Source organism: Erythrolamprus reginae, chromosome Z (assembly GCF_031021105.1).
Source record: "Erythrolamprus reginae isolate rEryReg1 chromosome Z, rEryReg1.hap1, whole genome shotgun sequence".
In the NCBI taxonomy this organism is placed as follows: Eukaryota; Metazoa; Chordata; class Lepidosauria; order Squamata; family Dipsadidae; genus Erythrolamprus; species Erythrolamprus reginae.
In genome coordinates this window covers 119,534,360-119,541,767 of record NC_091963.1, presented here as the reverse complement: position 1 = coordinate 119,541,767, position 7,408 = coordinate 119,534,360, and the positions used below count along the sequence as shown (strand labels likewise).

The following is a 7,408-nucleotide window of genomic DNA, read 5'->3' as shown; positions in this document are numbered from 1 at the left end:
AACACCGTCGGCCCAGTAGCGCCCCCTATTGGTTACAAATCCTATTGCCCTGCAAGGCACAAAGCCCCGCCCTTTAAAGACTCTTGTCTCCCATTGGTCCCAACGTTTCTATATGCTTCTTCAAGTGCTCCACCTTATTTCAATTCAGTGAATCCATTGGATGCAACTCAAATAACCCGCCTTGCCAGGGCCGATCTTATTATCGAAAAAGTACCTTAATGGCTGAGAAAGAAAAAAAAAGCTCCCGTGGAGACTCTCATTGGATACACCCGCCCCCAAGCGAGTTTTCATTGGCGAGGCCAAACTGTCACAGAAAGGAAAGTTGGTGGCACCCTTGCTAGCAACGGTGGGCTGACGATGCTGACCCGGTGCCGCACGGCGGGCAGCTCGGCTGTCTCGAATGGGGAGGGAGGGAGGAGAGCGGCGCGTGAGGGTCGCCTGCCTTCCCTCCCTCCCTCCGTCTCCCTCTGAGTGCGCGTGCGCGTCCCCTGCCCACCGGTACGTCGCGATCCTTTCCGCCGGGAGGAGCTGCCGCAGCGGCATCGATCCAACTCGGCTCAGACTGGGCAAGCAGAGTCCTATGTCGCAATTCTTTGGAGGGGGTTTCCTTTCAGCTTCTGGCAGGGCAGCGAGGAGGGCTATTGCGGGTGGGAGAGGGTCAGCAAAAGCTGCCCGCCTTGGGGTGAGGGGACCCCCTTATTTTGCTTGCTTTGACTGCTGCACGTAGTAGAGCAACTGTCTACAGTTCTTGTGCATATGGAGTACGAAGCCAATTCATCCCGTGGCTACCATGAGCAGCCGCAGGAGTGATGAGACATCTGAGGACAGCAGTTTGGGGGATAAGACACTAAAATTTTGCATGCTGGGGAGTGGGGCACGGGAAGAGGAAGGGGTAGCGTTTGAAAAGAGGTCAGCGTTAAATGGCAGAGGAGATATGGGACTGTGCCCATTGATCTCAGCAGGTCCCTGGCAATTGTCAACCTAAGTATTTTTTTAGATTTTTTTTAAAAAGCAAAGTCCAGTTGCCTCGTGAGAGTAAGAAAAAGCACCTCTGGGGTATTCTTTGATAAGTAATTAAGCTTTCTCTGGGGGGGAAATGAATTACCGATATAATTTGGAGAGTCGGTTTGTAAAAAGTAGAGAAGGGAGTGAGATGTTGCTATTTGGGTTTATGATCTAATATGGTGGGTTTGTATCTGGTTGGAGGGATGCAGGAGACTTTGAAAAGTAGAAAAGTTAGAGGTTAGAATATGATGTTGGGGTTGTGGGTGGCTTAGCTGGCATTGTCATTATGCTGGCTGAGGATAATGGGTAAATGCATTTGGGGAATTTCAGGGTTGGATAGAATGGGTTAAGAAGGGAAGGATTAACAATGATAGTGGCTGTGCCAAAGAAAGGGAGCAGGAAGGAGGAAAGGTAGGATAAGCATCGTTTTAGAGGGAGGGGAGAATTGTAGTTCCATGAAAATGGAAAGCTGATAGATAGAGATTGGATTGGGTCTAATATTACTTTTAGGGGGAGAACAAGCTGTGTTTGTGCCATGAAAAAGGTGTTTCCATATATCTTTGCATGATGTAGGAATGCAGTAAGGATGCCTCAGTGTTTTGTTCAAGACATTGCACTATAAAGTAAGGGGGGGAAATAGGAAAAATATATCTCGTTATTTTGCAGATTCCCCAATCCTTCACACCATGCAAGTGGCTGAGGATGCCTGCACCCATTTGGAGGATGAACTGCTCTGTGAGTTGCATGTAACATTATTCTCAGCACTTTCAGAGTATCCGCAGCAAATTTCCACAGTATTTACTAAAGTGGTGCATTTATTCACCAGTGTCTCAGTGACTGAATAACAGGCTGTTTCCCACAAATTCCCATATTGTATGGAGGGAGGGAATGAAAAGAAGAACAACTAAGTTTTGAAAATTTAAACCTCTGGCTTATGATAATCTGAGTTTAGGTGAATGGTTGGTTTGCACACTTGGTAATTCTGATTCTGCATACTTGGGCTGTGTAGAAAAAACGCTACAAAATTGGTGTGAATATACAGTAGTCCCTCACCTATCGCTGGTGTTACGTTCCAGACCCGGCCGCGATAGGTGAAATCCGCGATGGGGAATTTATCGACTGATAGTACTTATTTAAGTATTTATATTGTAATTGTTTGGTAAGTTTTCATTGTTTTAAGTGTTTATAAACCCTTCCCACACAGTATTTATTTTAAATACAGTATTTAAATACAGTATTTACAATTTTATATATATTTTTTTTGAAAAACCTGCCGATCGAGTTCGGCGGGCTGTTTAAATCTGCCGATCGACTTCCTCAGAAACCCGCGAATGATTTTTCTCATTAATATTTCTTGAAAACCTGCGATGAAGTGAAGCCGCAGTAGGTGAAGCGCGGTATAGCGAGGGACTACTGTAGTACCACTCTGCTCCTGTTAAAGTAGCATGACATTTTGGCAAGTTTGAAAACAAAATGCAGCTTTATTAACAGCACATTAACAAATTAACTGACTCTTTGAAAAAATTATTTTTTTCAGACTTGGGTTAGAATACTGAAAAAGAAAGTTCATTTTAAAAGCAGGCATCGTATGAACAAAAAGTTCACAAACAATTACAGATGGTTGTTTGTCCTGCATAAGAAAAAGAGGGTAACAGTGCTCCCCCACCTCAATGCATAGAATGTACAAAAGATACAGGAGCTGTTGTCTGTCTTTTTCTATCCTTTAAATATGCCAAGGATTCTGAGAATCACATATGGAGACGGTTCACAGGTGAACCTCATGTGTTAAAACTATAATTCTGAGAATTATAGTTTTAACATAGAAGGCTCACAGGTGAAGAATGTCAGTAAAAAATGAAGGAATGGGGCATAATAAGTTTAGGACAACCTTCCAGCATCATCTTATATGGTTATAAGCAGGAAGCTATCCCTACCCAGCCTCAAGTTGGTTCACAAGAATAAGGTTGGTTTAGGCCATTTTCTTTTCCAGGTCTTCTCTAAAATCAAGTGACTTGACAGACATGACAGGATCCTCTTGAAATCTTGTGAAAATTGTCCTTCCTTCCTTCCTTCCTTCCTTCCTTCCTTCCTTCCTTCCTTCCTTCCTTCCTTCCTTCCTTCCTTCCTTCCTTCCTTCCTAAATCAGGCATAGCCTTTCCTGCCTGGCACTGTTGTTTAAATTAATAATTTAAAGGTGGTAAGGAACCTATCAGCAAATGTGGGGTACACATTTCAAAAATTTGAAATGGTCAGCCAAAAGTTGTAATGAACAAAACAGCAATGAAATTAAGTTTTTCCTATGCTAAATTTAGAAGAAGATTTCCTCAAATTATACTGTATGATGTACGGTCTTCGCTATTTTTGAACTTGTCCCAGCACACAGAATTCCCTCAAGACCCAATTTTTAAATTTATATTTTTTCCCCTTGCAGTCTGTGAAGATTGTCGTCTTTATTTCCGCGATTCCTGCCCACAACATGGACCACCCACCTTTGTGTCTGACACACCTGTTCCAGAAAGAGCTCCATCACGGGCACTGCTGTCCCTGCCTGAGGGACTTCTGGTCAAGGAGCGTCCCCAAGGAGGCTTTGGAGTGTGGAGTGCACTCCCGGCCCTCCCTCGTGGATGCATCTTTGGGCCCTATGAGGGGGAAGTGGTCCAAGAACATCGTGACTGCACCCGTTATTCTTGGGCGGTAAGGCACACCCAAATACACAAAAACCAACCAGTCCACCACATTACATAACTCTTGGTGTCTGTGTTAGCTAATCACAGATTTCAGCTGAATTTTTTTTCTTCTTGATTTTGGAATTGTTGAGTATTGAAAGAGATTTGCCTGTTTTTTCTTATGTGTGTTTGTCTCAGTACAGTTAGCCCTCAACTTATAGTGCTGAGCTACTATTTGATGTTTGTTTGTTTATTTGGGTTTCTATGCCGCCCAACTCCTGAGGGGCGGATCATAACCAGAAAATAACACATACAGTGTTAAACAATTAAACACATACAATGTTAAACAGTTAAACACATACAATGTTAAACAGTTTAAAACAATTTAAAGCCAACAATTAAAAATAATTAAAACAGTTTAAAAACCTCTGCGGAGAGGGGTGGCATACAAATCTAATAAATAATAATAATAATAATAATAATAATAATAATAATAATAATAATAATAATAATGCATGTCATTAATGGCCAGATCCCGATGGTATACCATATGATCAACGGCCCCAGGCCTGCCAGAAAAGCCAGGTCTTTCCGGCTTTCTGGAAGGCCAATAGGGTAGAGATAGTCCGGATCCCAGGAGGTAGCTGGTTCTAAAGAGTCAGAGCAGCCACAGAGAAGGCCCTCCCCCACCGGCCTCCTAAACAATGTTTAGCTGACGGGACCCAGAGAAGACCAACCGTGTGGGCCCTTATTGCTCACTGGGAATTATGTGGTAGAAAGCTAGGTGGTAGATATTACAAAGGACACCTCCTCTCCCCCAAGTGTACTTACTGCCTAGTTCCAGTGGTTGCCCCTATGATCAAATGAACACATTTCAGGCACAGTTATGACCGTTTGCTGCACTTTTAGTCACACGACCCTCATTTATAATGTTTTTGCCAAATCCTAGCATTTACTTCTGGTCTTCCGCAAAAGCACAATAGCTTTGCTTAATGACTGTGGCATTCATTAACATCTGTAGATTCACCTAAGGGCCAAAGTGTGTTACTTAACAACTACCAGAAAAAATGTAATATTGAGTTAGTCACATGATGACGTGCTTTAAAGTAGCTTTCGTGACTTCGGCCTGTAATGGACAGGCTCCAACATGGTTATAAATCAAGGACTACCTGTGTAAAAAAAGTGGGAAATTATTATTATTATTATTATTATTATTATTATTATTATTATTATTATTATTATTATTATTATTATTTATTATTAGATTTGTATGCCGCCCCTCTCCGCAGACGCAGGGTGGCTCACAGCAATGATAAAAACAATACACAGTAACAAATCTAATATTAAAGTTTAAAATAACAATTTTACATTAAAAAGCCTAAAAACCCCAGTATATAAAAAAGCATACACACAAACATATCATACATACAGCTACATAGGCAAGGGGGGATGTCTCAGTTCCCCCATGCCTGACGGCAGTGGTGGGTTTTAAGAAGTTTACGAAAGACAAGAAGGGTGGGGGCAGTCCTGATCCCTGGGGGGAGCTGGTTCCAGAAGGTCGGGGCCGCCACAGAGAAGGCTCTTCCCCTGGGTCCCGCCAGATGACATTGTTTAGTCGACGGGACCCGGAGAAGGCCAACTCTGTGGGACCTAACCAGCCTCTGGGATTCGTGCGGCAGAAGGCGGTCTCTCAGGTATCCTGGTCCGGTGCCATGAAGGGCTTTATAGGTCATAACCAACACTGAATTGTGACCGGAAACTGATCGGCAACCAATGCAGACTGCGGAGATGGCGTTTTCTTGAGAAGGACTTTATAGTATTGTGCAGCTTCTCTGCCTTGTTCACAGAATAATTCCAGGAGCTTCAGGTATCACAGATGTCAATTTTATTTATGCTTACCTCATCCCTTTTTAGATCTAGTTTTGCCTCAGCAAAACCTTGTGATAATGTTTCGCCTCCAGAGTGATCTGGTAGAAATTTGTAAATCCTTGCATTTGAAAAAAATGTCTTCTTGGAAAAATTGTGATTTTTATAAATGCCTAGAAGTAAAAAAAATAGTAGTATTGGAAGTGGAAAGTAATATTGCCATTCTGACTATAGGTCAGTGATGGCGAACTTTTTTTCCCTCGGATGCTGAAAGAGCATGGCCGTGCACTATTGTACATGCGTGAGTGCCTACACCCATAATTCAATGCCTGGGGATGGCAAAAACAGCTTCCCCTGTCCCCCAGAGGCCCAATGGAGGCCAGGAACAGGCTGTTTTCCCAACTTCTGATGGGCCAGTAGCAATGTCCCCTCTAATTTTTTTCCGTTGTGGGCGGAAAAGTATAGTGTCTGAGCGGCAGTCCCCTTGGGACTGGGCGGCATAGAACTATAAATAAATAAATAAACAAACAAACAAACAAATAAAGTCTGGGCATGCGCTATCACGCATGCCTGAGTTCTGACATCCATAATTCGCTCCCCGTCCTTCCTCTCTCTTTCTGTCTCCTCCTTCCTCTCTCATCTCTTTCCTTCCTCACTCTTTCTGTCTATCCTTTCTATCTCTCACCCCTTCTCCCTCCTTCATTCCCTTTCTCTCCCTCCCTTTCTCTCTCTTTCCTTTCTCTCCCTCTTTCTATCCTTTCTATCTCTCCCTCTTTCTTTTTCTCCCTCCTTCATATCTTCTTTCTCTCCCCCCCTCTTTCCTTTCTCCCCCTCCCTTTCTCTTCCTTTTTCTCTATCCTTTCTACCTCTTACTCTTTCTTTCTTCCTCTCCCTCCTTCATTCAATTTTCTCTCCCTCCCTTTCTCTATCTTTCCTTTCTCTCCCTCCCTCGTTCTCCCCTGGGGCTGCCTGTGCCTGCCCTGCACCACCCAACACGGACGGACAGCCTCCGGTCGTCGGTTCGTCGCCCCCCCCCCCCCCCCCCACGGAGGGAGATCGGGCTGGCGAGGGCGGTGGATCCATGTCCCCAGCCATCGGAGGGAGATCGGGCTGGCGGGGGCGGCAAATCCACCTCCCCAGCTGGGTGGAGGGAGATCGGGCTGGCGAGGGCGGTGGATCCATGTCCCCAGCCATCGGAGGGAGATCGGGCTGGCGGGGGCGGCAAATCCACCTCCCCAGCTGGGTGGAGGGAGATCGGGCTGGCGAGGGCGGTGGATCTGCGTTCCCAGCCGGCGGAAGGAGATCGGGCTGGCGGGGGCGGCGAATCCACCTCCCCAGCCACGCCGAGGGAGATCGGGCTGGCGAGGGCTGTGAATCCACCTCCCCAGCCGCGCAGAGGGAGATTGGGCTGGCGAGGGCGGGATCCACCTCCCCAGCCGCGCGGAGGGAGATCGGGCTGGCAGGGGCGGCAAATCCACCTCCCCAGCCGCGCGGAGGGGGATCGGGCGGGCGGGTGGGGGGCAGCGGCGAGTAGCCAGGGGCTCTAGGGGGCTGGAGGCGCGTGGGGGATGGGGGTGGCCGCGGCTCCGTGCGCACCCCTGGAAAAGGCTGTGCGCGGGGGCGTTTTGGGGTGCACTGGCGCAGGCGTGCGCAGCCTACAGGGAACGGTGGCCAGTAGGCTTGTGATTTGCCTTCCCCAAGCTCCAAAGACTTCCTGGGAGCTGGGGGGGGGTAAAAATGCCCTCCCCCATCCTTCCGGAGGCTCTCTGGAAGCCAAAAACATCCTCCCAGAGCCTTTGTGTGAGCCAAAAATTAGCTGGCCAGCACACACATGCATGTTGGAGCTGAGCTAGGGCAATGGCTCGCGTGCC

At 46.5% G+C, this 7,408-nt stretch overlaps 1 protein-coding gene across 1 annotated transcript in view; it reads left to right on the top strand.

Annotated features, from left to right (window-relative positions):
- Window positions 1-357: 357 nt before the first annotated feature.
- The window catches only part of LOC139153297 (E3 SUMO-protein ligase ZBED1-like), a 29,411-nt gene continuing 22,360 nt past the window's right edge, over window positions 358-7,408 (top strand). The window contains 5 exon segments of the mRNA XM_070727041.1: window positions 358-450; window positions 453-599; window positions 601-682; window positions 1,672-1,740; window positions 3,437-3,699. Of these exon segments, the coding sequence (XP_070583142.1) occupies window positions 358-450; window positions 453-599; window positions 601-682; window positions 1,672-1,740; window positions 3,437-3,699 (654 nt within the window).